We start from the raw sequence: 20,834 nt of genomic DNA on the forward strand, positions 1-20,834 counted from the left end.
GCATGTCTCTTCATTTTTGCGTCACTATTGCAACCTACATTCATTTGAACCAGCTTTCTGTTTTCATCCTTTGATCTGCTTCTGCCATTGCCTCCATTACCCTACTGACAAGTGCTCGAGGACTCAGGATGTGTTCGAATGATTCCTTCTTTTAATCCAGTTGTGCCATAAATTTCGTTTTCCGCAGTTTGATTAAGCACTTCCGCTTTAGTTACTAGAGCTACTCATCTGACTTCGAAAATGGTTCAAATGGCTCTGAGCACTATGGGACTTAACTTCTGAGGTCATCAGTCCCCTACAAGTTAGAACTACTTAAACCTAACTAACCTGACACCACAAACATCCGTGCCCGAGGCGGTCGCGCGGTTCCAGACTAGCACCTAGAACCGCTCGGCCACACCGGCCGGCCATCTGACTTTGTGCATTATTCTGTAACACCAATTTCAAACGCCACTACACTTTTGTCTGATCTATTTGTTGTCCACGTTTCACTTGTGCACTAGGCTACATTCTGGGCCAACGCCCCCAAAAAAGGCTTACTAAGCTTTAAATTTATATCAGATGTTGACAAATTCCTGCTTCTCAGAAACGCTTTTCTTGCTGTTACCTGTCTGCATTTTATATCCATCCTACATCGTCTATCTCGTCTAGGACAATGATTATAACAGATGAGCTGATTTAAACAGACTGTCGTAAGACTGGAAATAGCTGGGAACGTAGTCGATTCAAGGCAATATAAAGGGCAGTCAGTCACGTGATAGCGAGACAGATGAAAACAAAGTAAGTAATTTGTTTATTATGACAAAAGTAAATGTAGTTAGTGATAATACATTTATCCCAGTGTAAGATAAGACGTCCAGTGCCTACATGGAAATGTTTGCAGTTGCTTCTGGAAGCCGGCCGGAGTGGCAGTGCGGTTCTAGGCGCTACAGTTTGGAGCCGAGCGACCGCTACGGTCGCAGGTTTGAGTCCTGCCTCGGACATGGATGTATGTGATGTCCTCAGGTTAGTTAGGTTTAATTACTTCTAAGTTCTAGGCGACAGATGACCTCATAAGTCAAGTCGCATAGTGCTCAGAGCCATTTGAACCATTTTTTTTGCTTCCGGAACCTTGTTTGTATCAAGGCGCACCTACTTGTTGCCGACGTTCCTTCGACTACGCCGAAGAAGTTTCGCTGGCAAGCTCTTACATATCCCGGGTACGGTTCTGATGTCTCCCCATGCGATTGCCATGTTTTTGAAGCCCTGAAGAAAAACATTCGTGCCCGCCGATTTGCTTCGGACGAAGAATTGCGCAACTGGGTACAATCATAGTCCTGTAGTCCCTAGGTAACCATTTTTCCATGAAAGCACTGGCCATCTTGCCTTATATTGGGATGAAAGAATTAACAATTACGGTGATTACTTTTGAAATTACACACAGTTTACCTACTTTTTTCACGTGTCTCGTCTTTACACGATTGTTTCTTACGTTGCTTGCACAGGGAAAAAAGAGAGGGAGAGAAAGAGAGAGAGAGAATGAGACAGAGGGGGCTGTTTTGCGAACTACATCTACGGTAAACGGCTGCTGTAAGATTCTTAAGTTGATATTGTGGAGCTACAGTCTTTCCTGTGCAGTGTGCTATGAGTATTCGGAAAGTAAGGTCTCGAAATGAGAACGACATCCTTCTCCATCCTTCCTGATGGGACCGATGACCTCGCTGTTTGGTTCCTGTCCCCAAAAGCAACCAACCACTCCCCGATCGCGTATGGATGCCAGCTGCAAGGTTTCACTTCTTTTCAAGCAATGCCACATAACGTACCTGTCATGTATTTCCTTCTTCAAAACAATTCTCGGCCGAGCACCGCAATAGCAATGCGAGCGCCCTTGCTGCGCTTTCGATGGGTTGTTTTTCATCACACACCATACAGCCGGGACTAGGTTTACTCAGATGTTAATCTCTGCTCACATGCCTAAGAGGACAACATTTTGGCACAGACAGCGAACTGAAGAGCAGAGTAGAGAATGTCGGAAAGAACAGGCGGCTGTCTTTTATCTACATCTACATACATACTCTGTAATTCACCATACGGTGCGTGGCGGAGGGTACCTCGTACCACAACTAGCATCTTCTCTCCCTGTTCCACTCCCAAACAGAATGAGGGAAAAATGACTGCCTATATGCCTCTGTACGAGCCCTAATCTCCCTTATTTTATCTTTGTGGTCCTTCAGTGAAATATAAGGTGGCGGCAGTAAAATCGTACTGCAGTCAGCCTCAAATGCTGGTTCTCTAAATTTCCTCAGTAGCGATTCACGAAATGAACGCCTCTTTTCCTCCAGAGACTCCCACCCGAGTTCCTGAAGCATATCCGTAACACTAGCGTTATGATCAAACCTACCAGTAACAAACCTAGCAGCCCGCCTCTGAATTGCTTTTATGTCCTCCCTCAATCCGACCTGATAGGGATCCCAAACGCTCGAGCAGTATTCAAGAATAGGTCGTATTAGTGTTTTATAAGCGGTCTCCTTTACAGATGAACCACATCTTCCCAAAATTCTACCAATGAACCGAAGACGACTATCCGCCTTCCCCACAACTGCTTGTCCCACTTCATATTGCTCTGCAATGTTACGCCCAAATATTTAATCGACGTGACTGTGTCAAGCGCAATGGAGTATTCAAACATTACGGGATTAGTTTTCCTATTCATCGGCATTAATTTACATTTATCTATATTTAGAGTTAGCTGCCATGCTTTACACCAATCATAAATCCTGTCCAAGTCATCTTGTATCCTACTACAGTCACTCAACGACGACACCTTCCCATACACCACAGCATCATCAGAAAACAGCCACTCATTGTTATCCACCCTATCCAAAAGATCTATGACGAGGGTACTAAAAGTTGATACAATACTACGACAAAAGTCTAAGTGGCAGCGGCGACTACATAGAGAAGCAGCTGGAAGGTGTAGGAAACTACTGCAAATAAAACGTTTTGGATTTTCACCGTGGCTTTCATTTCTGGACCTATCAAATCTTACTTTCCGAACAGCCCTCGCAGTTACATTGCTCTAAAGCGTTTCTCTGCAGTGAACCGTCTTTTGGGAGCATCAGTAGATGCTATTTAAATGAAAACAACAATTTCTTTTGGCTCTAGATATTTGTTGGTAATCGGAAAATTGATTATGATCGCCTCAATGGGCGAAACGACAGCGCTCGGCGGAACGTATTGCTTCGCTTCAGCACGTTGGCTGGTGCGCGGCTCCGGATGAAAGGCTTCTCACCGGGTCGAGGACAAAAGCTGCCGCGATGAATGCCCCCCTGTCGTAGTAGGGCTCTCGTGTGGGGACGACACGGGACACAAAGAACAAGACAGCAACACCACTCTGTAAGCAGCTAGTCTTTTATTTCAAACTGGCTTTCATTTCTTTACTTAAAAAAAGGGAAGGAACTTAGCACAGTAACAAGGACAATTTACTGTACACGCAATCACTCGGAAACAAAAAATATATGTTTATGTATGTTACAGAGAGAATATTTACAAATGAGACAACATCGTGATTAACACAACGGCAACAACTGTGCTCTGTACAGTGACAGTCTCCCACACAGTGGCTGTGCAGACGATTTCATGATGAGCTGCACAGCTTTTTTGTCTGTTAAACCCTTACGTTCGAACAAAAATGTCAGTTACTCTTCGTCGCACTATCACACAGGTGTGATACACTTTGCAACTCAACGTCTCATAAATATTTTCCTAATTCGGAGAACAATCACACTGCAAGGAGGAAAGTAAGAAAGAAACGATCGGTGAGGGTTCGGCACAGCTAACATTGCGGCACAGATAAACAACGTCCGACGGTTATCGGTCTTTGAGAGAGTGGAAGCACTCGAAGGCAGTGGCGACTCCTGAGCGACGGTGAAAGATGTGCGTTCCGTAGGCCGCGAAGGCGACTACTCGTCTCGCGTGCTTGGCAGGGACGGCGTACCTGGCCGGCCGGCTGTATATCGCCTGGCCACGCAGACGTGACGCGGGGTACAGCGGCGCCCTGTGGCGCACACAGAGGGCCGTCTGTGCGTCGTCCCGACGCCGCCTCTCGCCTTGGAGGCACGCCAGCTGCGGGAACATGGCGGCGAGCAGAGCGCCCCGATGCTGCGGCGTCGCTTCCTCATCGGTTGCTCTTCAGTTCTCGTGGTAATCTTGACTGTCGCTATTGAGCACCCGGAACAAAATCCGGCAGAAGGCACTTTTGAACATCACGCTGACGACAGTACCGAACTACATTCACGCATTGCCTCGTGTCCAATTTTCCATCACAAATGTTCAATAATTAAAAAGAAGTGCACTTCGAACTAAACTGGCAATGTCATTTGTACCTCCCGAAAGATTCGACTGGTGATTTGCGCGTGTTCCGTGCACTCTGAACTCGCAAAGTGTTCCGATATGTGGACACAGTGGCGACTCGTAGTTTAAGGTTCTGGAACGCATCAGCGTGAAAATATATCATTCCAGTAAGGTAGTACGGAACCGAATTATCAGGAAGCATTTCAGATATCTTGCACAGGGGTTTGCATAATAAGAGTCAGCGATTTTGGAGCTGTTGATATCGAGTGATGTTCCCCAAACAGGTACAGCCTGAGGTCCGGGTCTTCCCAACACGATATTTCGATGCCTTAGCGTGGCGTCTTCAAATATGGGAGACAGTCAGCAAAGCGGAAACGCCTCATGAGGATGCCGAGTTACGACGTCGAAATATCGTGCAGGGAAGGCCCGAGCCACCGTCAGTGCACCTGATTCTACGAGATGACAATGAATCGCCGGGAAAGTCAAACAAATTATAGGTATTAGGTAGTGTTAGTGTTCCGCCTTCAAATTCCTACTCCTACCTTGCTACGGATTGGCTTTTGCAAGAGTCAGTAAGTTGAGTCTCAAGTGTCGTAGCATCTTGGACACGATTTTCACATTTCGCTGCTTAAAATAAGGAGAATGAACGCTGTCCTAACCTGCCCTTTCGAATCACAATCCCTCTATCTGCCTTTTACGATGTTAGTGCGTTGTTAAGTATTAACGTTATGATGGTGTTCAAGAGCTTAACAATTCTTTCCAGTAAATTTAAGTAATGGCAAGTTTGTAAATGTCTTGCCATAGCAGTAACGTAACTGTCATTATTTAGCGACAGTTTAAAGTATTATAGTTTCAGATGAAACAAGGGTATAAAATATGTTGCTAAAGGCGTTTGCTTGATAAAGTACATTATTTGCAAGATCATTTTTTTCCAGTGTATTTTGGCGATTTTCGCAAAAATACGAATTTTGAGACAAAACTTAAGAAGTCGAAAAAAAATCGGTGGTATTCTGCGGCAGGTAACAATTTGACTGCAATGGTTACAGTTTCACAGCCTTCCCCAAAATACGAGTCGCCACTGTGCACAAACGAGTTTCAAGTCACTGGTGTCAGCGAGTAGCTTCTGTATCACTTTAGTCCAGACGCGTCGAGTTCGTAATGTTTTGGAAAGCATTCTCGGGAGTCACATCTTGTTAGGTGAAACGGCAACAATAGCGCCGTCCCCGGAACGGGCGGTGAGAGGCAGAGGCGGAGCAGCCGGTGCGCGGAGGGCTGCAGCGGCAGCCGCGGCTAGAGCGACGTGGCCTGGCCCGCCGCGGCCGCCGCCGCCGCCAGCCCGTGGTGCGAGCCGCAGCCCTGCAGGTACATGTAGTAGCTGCTGTAGTTGTCCGCCGGGCCGGGCGCCGCCACGGGCGCGGGGGCGGCCGTCGCCGGGTGCTGCGGGGGCGGCGGCGCGCGGAAGGCGGCGGCCGCGGCTGCCGCGGCGGCGGCGGCGGCCGCGTGGTGGTGCGCCAGGATGTCCGACACCGAGTGCGACGACACGGACACGGGCCAGGCCGGGGGCGGCGCCGCGCCGCCCCCCACCGCGCCGCCCGCCGTCGCCGCCACCGACGGCGGGGAGGCCCCGGGCGCGCTGGCCACCTTGGCCGCGGGCCCCGGCCCGGCCGGCTGGTAGGGGTAGGCGGCCGCCGGGTAGATGGAGCCGTACAGGTGCGGGTGGTGCGCCGCCGCCGCCGCCGCCGCCACCACCGCCGCCCCCGCAGCCGTGCCGGCCGCCGCCGCCGCCGCCGCCGACGCCGGCGAGTGGTGGTGCGGGTGGTGCACGAGCGCGCCGATCTTGTTGCGCAGGATGCGGCTGATGCTGCTCACCGACGGCACGTTGTACTTGTCGCACACGCCGTCAGAGAGCAGCCGGTCGCGGATCTCCCACGCGAAGATGCCGGGGTCCTTCTGCTTCAGCTCCTTGATGTACGCCACCACCTGCGGTGCAAACCAAGCCCATTACACCTGGGTTTCTACACCTACGTCTACATGATTACTCTGCAATTCACACTTAAGTGCTTGGCAGGGGGTTCATCGAACCACAATCATACTATCTCTCTACCAACCCACTTCCGAACAGCGCGCGGCAAAAACGAACACCTAAACCTTTCTGTTCTTATTTTATTTTGATTATCATTCCTACCTTTGTAGGTTGGGCTCAACAAAATATTTTCGCATTCGGAAGAGAATGTTGGTGACTGAAATTTCGTAAATAGACCTCGCCTCGACGAAAAACGTCTTTGCTTTAATCACTTCCATCCCAACTCGCGTATCATATCTGCCACACTCCCTTCCCTATTACGCGATAATACAAAACGAGCTGCCCTTATTTGCACCCTTTCGATGTCCTCCGTCAATCCCACCTGGTAAGGATCCCACACCGAGCAGCAATATTCTAACAGAGGACGAACGAGTGTAGTGTAAGCTGTCTCTTTAGTGGACTTGTTGCAACTTCTAAGCGTGCTGACAACGAAACGCAACCTTTGGCTCGCCTTCCCCACAATATTATCTATGTGGTCTTTTCAACTGAAGTGGTTCGTAATTTTAACACCAAGCTACTTAGTTGAATTGACAGCCTTGAGAATTGTACTATTTATCGAGTAATCGAATTCCAACGGATTTCTTTTGGAACTCATGTGGATCACCTCACACTTTTCAGGATTTAGCGTTAACTGCCACCTGCCACACCGTACAGCAATCCTTTCTAATTCGCTTTGCAACTGATACTGGTCTTCGGATGACCTTACTAGACGGTAAATTACAGAATCATCTGCGAACAACCTAAGAGAACTGCTCAGATTGTCACCCAGGTCATTTATATAGATCAGGAACAGCAGAGTTCCCAGGGCGCTTCCCTGGGGAACACCTGATATCAATTCAGTTTTACTCGATGATTTTCCGTCTATTACTACGAACTGCGACCTTCCTGACAGGAAATCACGAATCCAGTCGCACAACTGAGACGATACCCCATAGGCCCGCAGCTTGATTAGAGGTCGCTTGTGAGGAACAGTGTCAAAAGATTTCCGCAAATCTAGAAATACGGAATCAGCTTGAGATCCACTGTCGATAGCGGCCATTACTTCGTGCGAATAAAGAGCTAGCTGCGTTTTACGAGAAAGATGTTTCCTGAAACCATGCTGATTACGTATCAATAGATTGTTCCCTTCGAGGTGATTCATAATGTTTGAATACAGTATACGCTCCAAAACCCTACTGCAAACCGATGTCAATGATATAGGTCTGCAGTTCGATGGATTACTCCTACTACCCTTCTTAAACACTGGTGCGATCTGCGCAATTTTCCAATCTGTATGTTCAGATCTATTGGTGAGCGAGCGGTTGTTTCTGTTACATAACAAAACAGCAATTTCTTTCTTTCTTTCTCTCTTTATTTTGCTTGGCCTTTTCCCGCAACGACGCAGGGTCGGCAAGGTTAATCGTATATGGCAAGGCTAAGTGAAGGGCTGGTCGGATGCCCTTCCTGCCGCCACCCCGTACCGGCCCAGGATGGAATTAGTGTACCCCAACTGTCTGTGTCCAGTATAATCCATGGAATAGTGCGAATGTGTTCAGATGTCTGCGAGTCTTGTAACTAAGGCGGGACATGGGGACCAGCCCGGTATTCACCTACTGGGATGTGGAAAATCGCCTAAAAACCACATCCAGGCTAGCCGGCGCACCGGCCTCCGTTGTTAAGCCGCCTGGCGGATTCGATCCGGGGCCGGCGCGCACCCGAGTCCAGGAAGCAGCGCATTAGCGCTCTCGGCTAACCTGGCGGGTATAACAAAACAGCAATTGCGCGTCATAAAATGGGACGACATGGGCGTAAAATCATCTAGGCACTGACCATTAACGCTCTGGTAAATGAATACAGTAGACTCTTGCTTGCTCCCATGCTTTGGGACATCGCAATCTAGTCCCTCTGTTATCTCATACACGAGGAGTCACACACTGACAGGGTTTTTGCGAACGCCGAGGACCTGCTACTAATAGTTTCTCCAGACAACCAGTCATCTGTAGAGATTAAAACCAGTGCCATCCTAAATACTATTCAACTTTGGTGCAACACAAACAATTGCAACGCACAAGAGAGCATGTACACTATTTGATCAAAAGTATCCGGACTCCCCCAAAAACATACGTTTTTGATATTAGCTGCATTCTGATGCCACCTACTGCCAGTTACTCCATGTCAATGGCCTCAGGAGTCATTAGACACAGTGAGAGAGCAGAATGGGGCACTCCGCGGAACTCACGGACTTCGAACGTGGTCAGGTGATTCGGTGTCACTTGTGTCATACGTCTCTGACTGAGACTTCCAAACTCCTAAACATCCTTAGGTCCACTGTTTCCGATGCGATAGTGAGGTGGAAATGTGAAGGGAGACGTACAGCACGAAAGCGTACAGGTTGACCTCGTCTGTTGACTAACAGAGACCGCCGACAGTTCAAGAGTTTCGTAATTTGTAATAGGCAGCCATCTATCCAGACCATCACAAAGTAATTGCAAACTGCATCAGGATCCACTGCAAGTACTATGGCAGGTAGGCAAGATGTGAGAAAACTTGGATTTCATGGATGAGCGGCTGCTCGTAAGCCACACACGTCACGACGGTAAATGCCAAACGATGTCTCGCTTGGTGTAAGGAACGTAAACACTGGACAACTGAACAGTGGAAAAACGTTTTGTGGAGTGACGAATCACGGTACACAATGTGGCGATCCGATGGCACCATATGGGTGTGGCGAATGCCCGGTGAACATCTGCCAGCGTTTGTAGTGCCAACATTAAAGTTTTGCGTGACACTATCACAGCACAGACCTAAACTGATTTTTAAAAACCTTCTTGGTTCCCACTGTTGAAGAGCAATTTGGGGATGGCGATTGCATCTTTCACACGATCGACATCCTGTTCATAATGCACGGCACGGCCTGTGGGGGAGTGGTTGCACGACAATAACAGTCTCGTAATAGAGTGGCCTGCACAGAGTCTTGACATGAATCATATAGAGCACCTTTGGGATGTTTTGGAACGCCGACTTCGTGCCAGGCCTCACCGACCGACATCGATACCTCTCCTCAGTGCAGCACTCCGTGAAGAATGGGCTTACCTTCCCCAAGAAACCTTCCAGCACCTGATTGGACGTATGCCTGCGAGAGTGGAAGCTGTCATCAAGGCTAAGGGTGGGCCAACAGTCATACCGAATTCCAGCATTACCGATGGAGGGTGCTACGAACTTGCAAGTCATTTTCAGCCCGGTGTCCGGACACTTTTGATCACATAGTGTATGTCACCGAAAAGCATATTCAGTGACATCCATCGATCAAAATACATAATATGAACGATTAAAGAGAAAGAGCCATTCGGTACCTGGGAGTCCGCATCGAAGCGAAACACGGTTTCAGCCGTCACGAACGCATAGCTCCTGGTAAAGTAGGGAAAATGTTCTACAAACACTCACGCACAAACGCTAGACAGTACAGACTACCAAGAAAACGCATCAAAGCATACCACTGCGCTCTCTGTGAATCGAAGGTGAGCTTCACAGCAAGTGTGTGGGCTCATAGGCTTGCTCGAATAGAACACCAGCCGGGCTTGGACTAAGGAGTCTACCCCTCAGGCTGTCAGGGCGTTTCGCACTACCTCAATAGAGGTGCTATGTGTGCTGTTGGGTGTCTTCCTTATTCACATAACGAGCATGCCATATGCTACTGGCTTAAGAGGGGACGATATAATAAGACCAAGGAAACAACAGGGGAAGGTATCGAACACATACGCCAACCAAACACTTGTCAGTTGGATGTCTTGCAATAAGATATGGACCAAAGTTCAAAAGTCCCGAACATCAAGGAATGGTTAGGGGTCTATTATGCCAACCTCAGCCGTGCTTGTCTGGGCACGATCCATATCCAGTGTGAATACAGCACTTGTCACGTTCTGTGGACGGCAACTGCCAATGCGGTGAACGTTGTTCCTCTGAATGCATCGTGATGTAATGAGAGTGGTACTCACACGTATGGCGAAACATGTCAGTAATCACAACAGAAACACTACAACTCACACAAATGGGGCTAACTAAATGAACTAACAGACCACATCTCTCAGGCATCTATAAACAAATGAGATCTTACAGGCACTGTACCAGACGTCAAAGAGACTGAAAATGGTTCAAATGGCTCTGAGCACTATGGGACTTAACATCTGAGGTCATCAGTGCCCTAGAACTCAGAACTACTTAAACTAACTAACCTAAGGACATCACACACATCCATGCCCGAGGCAGGATTCGAACCTACGACAGAAGCAGTCGCGAGGTTCCGGAATGAAGCGCCTAGAACCTCTCGGCCAGCGCCGCCGGTGGGGGACTTTTATAAGGCACCTAAACCATTGAAACCACCATCTTCACCTTTCTCTATTTGTATTAATCCAGAATATAAACATTTGGGACAGACTGGATGCAGTGTAAAAATACGCGAGCGACAGTGAGGTGACATATTTGAGTTAGTGGAATGCTGCTGTAGCGGAGCCTGTTTAGATAACGTAGTGTTAATACGCTACCTGAAGATGGTCGCTTGTCCGAAAGTGGTTGTCTATAAATAAATATACATGTCAACAACGTACGTTTCCGTAAACTCGTTCTTTAGCTGCAGTGGAGCTGTGCAGTGCAGCCTACAGGAAGAATAATAGAGTGAGCGCGGGCGGTGGCTACCTTGGGCGTGGTGACGCGCGGCTTGCTGCCGCCGATGGCGCCGGGCAGGATGGAGCCAGTCTCGTGGTAGCGCGCCAGGATCTTGGAGACGCAGCCGTGCGAGACGCGCAGCTGGCGCGAGATGTCGCACGGCCGGATGCCCAGCTGCGCCAGCTCCACGATGCGCATGCGCACCGCGTTGGGCAGCGGCCGCCCGTTCACGAAGACGCCGCCCAGCTGGTTCACCTCCCCGTACTGCTGCTGGCACTGCGACTCTGCAACACGGCGTCGCGCGCCGGCCGTCACCTCTCTGGTCGCACACTCAGTGGAAGTACACTACTGGCCATTAAAATGGCTACCCCACGATGATGAGGTGCTACAGACGCGAAACATAACGGACTGGAAGAAGATGCTGTGATATGCAAATGATTAGCTTTCCAGAGCACTCACACAAGGTTGGCGCCGGTGGCGACACCTACAACGTGCTGACACGATGAAAGTTCCCAAACGATTTCTCATACGCAAAAACAGCAGCTGACCGGCGTTGCCTGGTGAAACGTTGTTGCGATGTCTCGTGTAAGGAGCAGAAATGCGTACCATCCCGTTTCCGACTTTGATAAAGATAGGATTGCTGCTCGCGTTGGTCGAGATCCAGTGACTGTTAGCAGAATGTGGAATAAGCGGGTTCAGGAGGGTAATACGGAACGCCGGAGAGTGTGCTGGAAACACAATGGCCTCGTATCACTAGCAGTCGATATGACAGGCATCTTATCCGCATGGCTGTAACGGATCGTGCAGCCACGTCTCGATCCCTGAGTCAACAGATGGGGACGTTTGCAAGACAACACCATCTACATGAACAAATCGATGACGTTTGCAGAAGCATGGACTATCACCTCGGAGACCATGGCTGCGGTTACCCTTGACGCTGCATCACAGACAGGAGCGCCTCCGATGGTGTACTCGACGACGAATCTGGATGCACGAATGGCAAAAAGGTCATTTTTTCGGATGAATCCAGGTTCTGTTTAAAGCATCGTGATGGTCGTATCCTTGTTTGCCGACATCGCAGTGAACGCACATTGGAACCGTGTATTCGTCACCGTCATACTGGCGTATCACCCGGGGTGATGGTATGGGGTGCCATTGATTACACGTCTCCGTCACCTCTTGTTCACACTGACGGCACTTTGAACAGTGGACGTTACATTTTAGATGTGTTACGACCCGTGGCTCTACCGTTCATTCGATCCCTCCAAAACTCTACATTTCAGCAGGATAATGCACGACCGCATGTTACAGGTCCTGTACGGGCCTTTCTGGATAAAGAAAATGTTGGAATGCTGCTCTGGCCACCATATTCTCCAGATCTCTCACGAATTGAAAACGTCTAGTCAATGGTGGCCTAGCAACTGGCTCGTCACAATACGCCAGTCACTACTCCTGATGAACTGTGGTATCGTGTTGAAGCTGCATGGGCAGCTGTACCTGTACACGCCATCCAGGCTCTGTTTGACTCAATGCACAGGGGTATCAAGGCCGCTATTATGGACAGAGGTGGTTGTTCTGGGTACTGATTTCTCAGGATCTATGCACCCAAATTGCGTGAAAAAGGAATCGTATGTCAGGTCTAGTATAATATATTTGTGCAATGAATACCCGTTTATCATCTGCATTTCTTCTTGGTGTAGCAATTTTAATGGCCAGTAGTGTACTACTGCGCACAAGAGAAGAATCATAAGCTAATGAAGTGCCGATGGATTAGCATTTCCCTACAGCCAACACGCCATCATCACATTCTACCTACACGGTGGACCTGAACGCCACCAACAAGATTTCGGACACTGTTTAGGGTTCATCCTGTACATAGTATTTGTGGTCGTTATTATGTGATCTGATAGTATGTATACAACCTGTGCTTAAAAGTTAGACGGCCGTTTCTTTCACACCTTTTTTTTTTTTATTTTCTAAACCACGACAACTTTAGAGGAGTCAGCGCCGTGGCGTAGGTGCTTTAGGCAAGTCTGGTAAACTGCATACGACTGGTGACGTAAAACAAACAATCACGAGACTGAGTACCACCTATTGGCTCTGATGGCACGTTAAGCGGCAAGGAAAATGTACAAGCGCAGCAGAGACGAATAGGAAATCATTTTTTCGTCAATACGGGCCGCATATGGTGAAGCAGGTTGACATACACAACGCTGATAATCAGCAGGTAGCTATAGCCCAGAGCCTGGGAACATGCACATCAAACGGCGAAGCTGATGGGGTATTCGTGTGCTACTGTCGTAAGTATCTGTGGAAAGTGGTTAAAGGATGACGGCGCCGAGAGCAGGCGACAAGGTACTGGACTTCCGCGCCTCATCAGAGAACGTGGATGCTGGAGACTCGTCCGCTCTGTAAAGTGGGATAGGCGGAGTTCTGTGGCTGATCTGACAGCACAGTACAATGGGCACAAGCGGTTCAGAGCACACCGTTCAGCCCAGACTGTTAATCACGGGGCTCCACACTAGACGACACGTATGCGTTCCCCGACGCCATCTGAATTACGATTGAAGTGGACATCATCGCGATTAAGCCGCTGATCAACGGAAACGAGTCATCTGCTCGGTGAGTTACGGTTCTTGTTGTAGGTTGGTTGGTTGGTGGCTGAAGGAGACCAGACAGCGTGGTCATCGGTCTTATCGGATTAGGGAAGGATGGGGAATGAAGTCGGCCGTACCCTTTCAGAGGAACCATCCCGGCATTTGCCTGGAGTGATTTAGGGAAATCACGGAAAACCTAAATCAGGATGGCCGGACGCGGGATTGAACCGCCGTCCTCCCGAATGCGAGTCCAGTGTCTAACCACTGCGCCACCTCGCTCGGTGGTTCTTGTTGTAGCAGGTCGACAAACTTGTTCGGATGCTTTGTCATCCAGGTGAACGCCTGCTCGGAACATGTAACGCGTCACAGACACACGCCGCTAAATGCTGTATTATGACCTTCGAGACATTCACCTGGGCTCGACATCTGTGGACTACGTGAATATTATTGAAGACCGCTTGCATCCCTTCATGCTTAAAGACTTCCCCTGCAGGAAGCAGGATAACTGTCCGTGTCAGAAGGTCAGTGGTTTGCGGAATGTGCTAGCAAACTCACGTTGATGTCTCGAACACCAAATTTGACTGACCTGAACCTGATGTAACACGTCTGGTACACTGTCGGGCGATGTTTCGGCTCCCAAAAACCACTTCGGGAATTGCTTGGCTTGTGCGTGGACGTCTGGTGCCACATACCTGTGGAAACCTACAAACCACTTGTCGAATCCCTGGCACGTTGAATCACTGCTGTATTGCGTTCCAGAGGGGTCAACCTGCTGTTTAGCGGGTAGTCATAATTTTTTGGCTCGTCAGTGATACACATTCTTTTGACAAGAAACATGAGCGCTAAAGTATCCCTTTTGTTTCTAAATGCCTCTTCAATCCGAATTGCTCTTTACTCAACATGTCCTCCAACTTCTTTTCAACTCGTCTGAGAACTATTCTAATGAGAGTCATTACTGTACGTGATGCGAAGCTTAAGACCCCCTTCTTTGATATGGGGACCATGATGCTTTTATGGAGACGGTTGGTACATTTTCTGTGCTATGCACGAAAATCTCGACCTCTGTCAAAATTCTGGAGGCTGGTCTGCGATATTTTCCGATAATTTTTGGCGTAATAGGCCCATGATCTCTTGTGGTTCGTAACATTGCGATTTCATTTTATTTTATTTATTATCGCCATTTGTCTTTGTATCTGCACTGCACTGAGGACATCTGAACAAATGAGCGAATTCAACGGTATACACTGAGTGTTTCGTTTGGAAACAACCATGGTCCATTCACTCACGCTACTTTCTCCTGACAACAGGAGCACCCTCTGCACACTTCGACCTCAAGCTTGCATTCAATGCTCCTCGGTTCTGTCTCGGGCTTGTCTCTACCGCAGTGCTCCTTGTACGGTAATAGTGAAACACAGCAGACTCTACAGGGGTACTGATGAAGCGCTGGCTGATATGCACCTCGTGTATGAGCTCACAAAATGCACAAAGGTAACTGTCGTAACAAACCGAGTAAATCATAATTACAGTATTAGTCTGCAACAAGTCATTGGAGACCATCCGTACCCTGATAATAAAATACTCTGAAAGAATCCTTGAACAATCTCTAAAAATTTGGTCGGTGGTGTTCGTTTTCAGCATGTGTAGTAACAGCTGCATGGAATATGGAAAGCGATACACTAGAGCAGGGTAAAAAGCTCTCGGGTTGGTAGTGAAGGATTGCGTTTATGTGAAGAATCCGCATATTTTCTAAGTTAATCTTGTTTAAAGTCAATGCACTTTTGCATCATCGGTGAAAGCAGTTTCCTGAGGATTAGGCCGTGGCGAATTCTCGCAAAGATTATCTCCATTTAGATCTATATTTATATTCAAAGACTCGCTGTGTGGCAAAGGGTACTCTTTCTTGTATCACACTTTAACGTTTCATTCCGTTGCCTTCACGGGAAAGAGGACTTCTCGTACACCACTATATGAACTGTCGCTTACCTAGTTCTTTAGTTTACGACTCTAAAGCTAGATTTCAAAGTTTTCTGAGGGGGTTCCCATGAGATTTAATCGTCTTTCTTCTTCTGTCTAACAGTATGTGAGTTGTGCTGTTATGTGTACTCCCTGCCTGGGCTCCAACCAGGTTATGAACCGTTGTTGCTCCCGCGCCGCTATTTGTAAGGTGGCTGTGAGTTCGATTCGCATCTACGCCCTTTGATGCTCTTTGTTTCTCAGTGCTCGTGCTGATATTCGCTCAAAACCACTATATCTTAGCATTTCCCAGCTCTGATGGATGCGTCGCTAGGCTATATTTCAACAAACTCAATGCCAAACTCCAAGCTATTTTTCCTTAAAAAAAATTAAACCACCATTCATATTTGTTACCTTTCCCGACACATTTATTCGATAGACCCCTTAATTAGGCTTTCCCAGGTAGACCATGCTGGTCTCCTCGTATTTCATTTCGTGATTATATTGAGACATTTCTGGACAACAGTTTATTTGCTTCGTTGATTTAGTCAGGTGTGTCGCTGATGTTTCTTGCCTCCCTCCTCGACTGTTCTGATAGCCTGCCTCACGTAAGACAAGCCAAATTCGCATGTAATACGGTACAAACGCGGATTTCGGATCGTCTTTAATATTACGAAGAAGGCTATTTATCTTTGTTGACACTAGTGAAATGAAATGATCCCATGTTTCCATAGAAGTTTACCAATCTTTCAGGGTATTGGGCCGGCATAAGATAGACAAGCGGTTCTTTGCATCTCTTTCGCTGGTTCAGTCTCCGCTCACCTGTATAACCACAAACACGCCACGAGTTTAACAAGTTACGTCGAGAAAACCTGAGAGATTCATCCAGAAGGACACTGGAGAGTAAAAATATTCTAAATTGACAAATTAACCAGGGAATTATCTTTTGTACGTTCGTAATCAAAAGCTCACTTTTAGGCATATATGCAATGTGTCTGTAAGACTATACTCTGTATTCAAGCAGGGCAGCCTTTAAAGTACCCTCCTCCCTTGTCACCAAAAATGGGAACAGGGTCAAAATCTTCCTGTCAAGGCAGTGGTACAGTACGTTATCAGATATCTTTTCCTACTGGCAGCGAGAAATCATACCAAGCCCTTCTACTCAGTCATGTTTTTAGACGATTGTAGTTGATGTTGTGGTCTTCAGTCCAGAGACTGGTTTAATGGTTTGATGCAGCTCTCCATGCTACTGTAGATGATTAGCAACACATAAAAAAATATACTGCAGGAAGGGTGCTTTACAAACAAATAAGAGTCGTACTGAGAATCTTACAAAGTACAGACAATTACAAAACACCGATTGAATAATAATACCACTGAAAACATGGCAAAGAGTGCACGAATTATCGCAGTTAAGCCAAAAGACATGCCGGCAATCATTCCCAGGAAAATGGGATAGCTGGCCGGTGTGGCCGAGCGGTTCTAGGCGCTTCAGTATGGTCCGCGTGATCGCTACGATCGCAGGTTCGAATCCTGCCTCGGGCATGGATGGATGGGTGTGATGTTATTAGGTTAGTTAGGTTTAAGTAGTTCTAAGTTCTAGGGGACTGATGACCTCAGATGTTAAGTCCAATAGTGCTCAGAGCCATCTGAAGCATTTGAAAATGGGTTAACAGAAGTTCATTGGATCAACAAAGATTAGATAAGGTTAGCGAGGAAGAGACACAGATAGAGGGAGATTTGCAGATCGCCATGAAGCGGCAGCAGAACTCTTTTTAGTGATTACCTGAACGGCAGCTTGTTTGACTCGTGGCTCGGCGATGGTCTCCCATTCTTTATACAAGAGTAAAATTAGCATTGAGGTATCTCAGCTTGTGTACGTGCTACGCCATTTCTTCTGAGCTTCAGAATTCAGCGACAACTTAAATTAATATGTTGTAGAGCCTACAAGTCTGCATAGCCCGGCCTCAGACTATACCGACCGTGAAAGCGCGTGTTGTCTCTTTAAAGTCCACCTATTATGTGTGGGATGCCTGCTCACTCTGCGAACTGTTTATGGATAGAAACAATCGACTACCGAAAGTGAGACTAATTTTTGTGACCGAACTGTGTCTTACTGCAGCAAGATCAGCAGCTAGACCGCTGTTTAATGCTAGGTTTCTAGCCCGCTCGTCACTATTATATTGCCAAAAATGAGCTTCCTTCTAGCGGCAATCTCCATTTTAGTGTAACTGCTAACTTATTAATGTCAGTAGATACTGATCCAAAAAACACGTGGAAATACCTCTTATATCCGAGGGACCTCAGTACATTATCGTCATCTCTCGATCTTTTCGGTAACACTTCTGAAATAAATATTCGAATTTCAGTACTTCATAACTCATAATTTTTATATCAATGTTCCGATCATATCCTCTGCTTGTTTTATGGGATTTTTAAATATTAGCACAATATTGCCGTCCTTTGTGAGTGTGACGTCACGGTCCCCTATTACATACGACAAACTAGACAAGTAGTACACCTCTATGGTCCCCTGAACCCTATTTTTGACTCACCACGCAGATTTTATCGAACTCCTCTGTAGCTGAGTGGCCAGTGCGGCTGACTGCCATGCGGAGCACCTGGATTCAATTCACTGGAACTTCTAGGCATTGTTATTTGGCGGGAGGACTGGAAAGGGGTACACTCAGCCTCGTGATGCCAACGTAGGAGCTGCTTAAATGACAAATAGTAGCTCCAAGGTCTGGAGAAACTTCAACCGCCGGGAGAGCGGTGTGCTGAACCCATGCCCCTCCACACCACGTCCGAATGACGCCACGGCGGCCGGTCGGTAAGCGCGGTCATCTCTGACTGATCCAGTTTTTAAGTCACTTTCAGCTGAATCCAATCGTTTATGATCATGTCCCGTGGAGTTATCAAATGGCGGTGACGCTGATTGCTCATCCATGTAATAAATACAAAATTCTTAAGGGACCATACTGCTGAGGTCATCGGTCCCTAGACTTACACACCACTTAAAGTAACGTAAACTAACTTAAGCTAAGGACAACACACACACCCATGCCCAAGGGAGGACTCGGACCTCCGGCGGGAGAGACCGTTCAACTACTAGACCCCACATTCTACATCTATATCAGTATCTACATACATATCCCGCAACCCCAATACGGTGCTCTACCAAATATTCCGTTTCATTTTACACCCTCAAATGAAGCGGGTAAAAACGACTGCCGGCACGCCTGCGTACGAGTCGTAATTTCTCCTGTCTGGCCTTTAAGTGAAACGTAGGTTGGCCGCAGTAGAACCGTTTTACGGACAGCCGCAAACGCCACTTCTATAAATTTTCTCTACAGTGTTTCGCGAAAAAAACGGTCTCTTCTTCAGGAATTCCTATTTGAGTTCACGAAGCATCTCCGTAGCAGCCGTGTCTTACTCGAACTCATCAGTAACAAACTTAGCAGAATCCTAGCACCTCTGAAATGCTTCCATGTCTTCCTTTAATCCGACATGTTGTGGATCCCAAACACTCGAGCATTACTTAAGATTGTGTTCCCCTAATGTCCCCTACGCAATCGCCTTTATGAACGAGGTACACCCTCCTAGATTGCTCGCAGTAAACCGAAATCGATCATTCGCCTTCTCTATTACCAGCCTAGTGTGCTTGTTGCACTTCATACAACTTTGCAACATTGCGCGTAGATTTTTAATAGGCACCATCATTACTATATTCGGATATTACACACTTGTTTATTCGTCTATTGGCCTGCATTAACTACATTTTTCAACATTTAGAACAACATGCCATTCATCAAACCAAATAGAAATACTATCTAAATCATCCTACATTCTTCTCAAGTCATTTAACGAACACACTTCCCGTACACTGCAGCAGCATCAGCAAACAATCCTAAATGCTGCCCACCCTATCCGGAAAACTGTTTGCTTATTTTCTGCGGTATTAAGATCAGATGTTTTAGCGGGCAAATCGCTGTGCGATAAGATGATTGAGTGTTCCCCAAACCGACAGTGTATGCACGTAGGGCCTGTGAACGCGACTGTTGCTATCCTACAAAATAGGAGTGTCCACAAGATACTCATGCCCCTCAATACAGCATGCAAATGACGCCATACGCCTGAGGGTGACACAGCACCCGAACGACATGGCGCAATACTCCAGCGCTGATCGCGGAATTTAACTTTTTGCAGTTACCATCCGCTTCACCTCATTCCACGCCGTATACATACAGGATGGGCAAAATACGGGTAACACTTCCCAGAGAATAACTCGTGAACTCTAAGATAGGCAGCCAAGGATGCTGATGATGTAACCTAGATTACCTATCTCTCAGTCAATCAAGTTGAGGGTGTTAAAAAGTATGCACATTTTTAGAGGTGATAGGGTGGACAAAAAGGAGATAAATGCCCAGTTAACATGGTCTCTAAAATGTATACCTTAAGAGCTCTGAGCACTTGTTCACATTCGCTACTGTGAATCACATATCTTCCACTGTAAGCTATCATCTATTACGAAAGACATACAGAAAGCAGTAAACGAACGAGGACACATTCGTCTGTTGCTGTCCATGGATACAGTATGATGTAAACATCTGGTAGTGTTGTTACAGTAAACACTGTTCACAGTTCTGGGCAAGTGCGATACATACACTCCTGGAAATGGAAAAAATAACACATTGACACCGGTGTGTCAGACCCACCATACTTGCTCCGGACACTGCGAGAGGGCTGTACAAGCAATGATCACACGAACGGCACAGCGGACACACCAGGAACCGCGGTGTTGGCCGTCAAATGGCACTAGCTGCGCAGCATTTGTGCACCGCCGCCGTCAGTGTCAGCCAGTTTGCCGTGGCATACGGAGCTCCATCGCAGTCTGTAACATTGGTAGCATGCCGCGACAGCGTGGACGTGAACCGTATGTGCAGTTGACGGACTTTGACGAGGGCGTATAGTGGGCATGCGGGAGGCCGGGTGGACGTACCGCCGAATTGCTCAACACGTGGGGCGTGAGGTCTCCACAGTACATCGATGTTGTCGCCAGGGGTCGGCGGAAGGTGCACGTGCCCGTCGACCTGGGACCGGACCGCAGCGACGCACGGATGCACGCCAAGACCGTAAGATCCTACGCAGTGTCGTAGGGGACCGCACCGCCACTTCCCAGCAAATTAGGGACACTGTTGCTCCTGGGGTATCGGCGAGGACCATTCGCA

General features: G+C 47.7%; 1 protein-coding gene across 1 annotated transcript in view; it reads right to left on the reverse strand.

The window, feature by feature from the left end:
* Positions 1 to 5,622: 5,622 nt before the first annotated feature.
* LOC126267743 (paired box protein Pax-1) overlaps positions 5,623 to 20,834 on the reverse strand; it is a 280,190-nt gene continuing 264,978 nt past the window's right edge. Inside the window, exons 3-4 of the mRNA XM_049973045.1 lie at positions 11,087 to 11,340; positions 5,623 to 6,312 (exon numbers count right to left, since the gene is read on the reverse strand). Of these exons, the coding sequence (XP_049829002.1) occupies positions 5,623 to 6,312; positions 11,087 to 11,340 (944 nt within the window). The remainder of the gene's footprint in view (positions 6,313 to 11,086; positions 11,341 to 20,834) is intronic.

The sequence above is a fragment of the Schistocerca gregaria genome, chromosome 4 (genome assembly GCF_023897955.1).
Source record: "Schistocerca gregaria isolate iqSchGreg1 chromosome 4, iqSchGreg1.2, whole genome shotgun sequence".
Classification (NCBI taxonomy): domain Eukaryota; kingdom Metazoa; phylum Arthropoda; class Insecta; order Orthoptera; family Acrididae; genus Schistocerca; species Schistocerca gregaria.